We start from the raw sequence: 2,150 nt of genomic DNA on the forward strand, positions 1-2,150 counted from the left end.
TCCACAGTATTACATTTTGAAACAAGTGATACATGAAGAGGCGATACGCTGGTTTGGTGACATTTCCTATCCTGAACGTTTTGTACGCTAATCTTATCTCAGACCTTCGGATTTTTTATTTATGTATTAATACATAAAACAGAATGAAAATAAACTAGTCAATATTACATTTTAATTTATTCTTTGCACATTCTTTTGTCTCCTTTATTTATTTTTCCTACATTCTCCTACGCATCAGTTATTCGTTGTTGTTGTTTTTTGTTTTTACCATGAATTCTTTATGTAAACGATGAGTTATGTTAGTTTGAAGAGTCTCGTTTTTATTCAAAAAAGATTAACGTATAAGTGCATCAAAAATTACATGAAATCCATTAATTCCTTTTCTTTTAAACGATTATGATATTATTTTATATTCATTGTAATTAAATGTCCTGTAAATTATCAATATTATTTCAAAATATTCTAACAACAGTGATAATCTTAAAATTATGCCGTATATAACTTTCTAATGCAGTTGTTCTTAAATTAATATTTAATTTTATATAGTCGAGCTTCGCTGTAATACCATTTTACTTTATTTTGCTGCAAAAAGTAATTTGCTTTAGGATTATTTTCATCGTACCTTTATGGCCCGGCATGGCCAGGTGGTTATGGTGCTCGACTCGCAATCTGAGGCTCGTCTTTTCAGCCGTGGGGACGTTATTATGTGACGATCAACCCCACTATTCGTTGGTAAAAGAGTAGCCCAAGAGTTGGAGGTGGGTGGTGATGACTAACTACCTTCCCTCTAGTCTTATACTGCTAAATTAAGGACGACTAGCGCAGATAGACCTCGTGTAGCTTTGCGCGAAATTCAAAAACACACAAACCTTCCTTTGTTCTTTTCGTAAGCGACACCACCAAGTACTCTGAACTTTAATGAAAGCCTCCTCCCGCCCGGTGACTCAGTGGTAAGGTTGAGGGCTTATAAAGCTAGAATTAGGGTTTAGATCCCTGTGCAGATAGCCTACTGTACAGCTTTGCTCATGAATAAAGAAACTTTGGTTAAAAAATACGAAAATGACTAGTTAATTTTAGCGACTAAACATTGCATCAGATATCGACCAAATGAAACCAGTACGACTTCTTAGATCTAAATGGTAGAAGATAGAAAATATCCTAAAGAAATTTTAAAGTATATTTAGTCTGATAGAAGAAACCTATAAATAAGAAAAACGTATACTGATAAACTTCAACAGTTAAGATAAAAATCTCATTCCTACTCAAGTTTTCGGCAACTAATTAATCTATGAGAAATATTACTAACTACGCGTCAAAAATGTAAATATGGACTAAATTTAAATACTATTAATAATATTACGTAGTTGTTTCGTTTTCTTTTGTTTGCAAAGTTCATTATGTTTGATTTTACTGAGTATATTAATTTGGTAATATATTTACTTATTTTCAGGGCTTGCAACTGCAAATAAAGGTGAGTCATGAATTTTATGTTCATTATTCTTCCTATACTAGCGTATAGCCGTGAAAAATGACGGGACAAGTACTACCATCCTCACCCCATAATATACCCTAATCTCACATTTCATAGCTAACTGACATAAACAGATTTTGCGAAATCAAACTAGATCAACAAAGAGGCAGAAAAGTGTATTCAAGGCAGTCAAACGTCGGTAAATTCCTTTGTGAGCCAATCAATAAAAATCAGTAAGATTAAAACTTCTGCAATTTGGTAACACAACGTTCCAACAATGGCTTTTATGTCATGTTGCTTGTCAACAAAAGTATAACCTAATATTGTTGTTAGTCTATGTACTGAATATATATAAAATGAAATGTTTAGACAATAAAACTGGAAAAAAAATATTTGTTGATTTCTTAATTGATAATTTTTGTTGATTTAAAGAGTTTTATATTAAAAGCTTTGATGATATAACAGAAAATAGCTCAATTCAGAAACGATTTAAGTTTAAAATTGAATAAATATTTTTCTTACACGATAAATCATATGCACTTGGCTCTGGACTAGGTGATCCCACACAACGTATTTACTTTAGGTTTATTATACCAATACTCACTACACTTATAAGGTTTCATGGCACACACACCCCTCACGGCCCCCTTGCACTTCCGTCACTAAAATCGTAATGGAC

General features: G+C 32.4%; 1 protein-coding gene across 1 annotated transcript in view; it reads left to right on the forward strand.

The window, feature by feature from the left end:
• The window catches only part of LOC111085837, a 51,163-nt gene that overhangs the window by 43,610 nt on the left and 5,403 nt on the right, over positions 1 to 2,150 (forward strand). Inside the window, exon 4 of the mRNA XM_022386223.1 lies at positions 1,451 to 1,471. Within this exon, the coding sequence (XP_022241931.1) occupies positions 1,451 to 1,471 (21 nt within the window). The remainder of the gene's footprint in view (positions 1 to 1,450; positions 1,472 to 2,150) is intronic.

This window comes from Limulus polyphemus, unplaced genomic scaffold, assembly GCF_000517525.1.
Source record: "Limulus polyphemus unplaced genomic scaffold, Limulus_polyphemus-2.1.2 Scaffold28, whole genome shotgun sequence".
Classification (NCBI taxonomy): domain Eukaryota; kingdom Metazoa; phylum Arthropoda; class Merostomata; order Xiphosura; family Limulidae; genus Limulus; species Limulus polyphemus.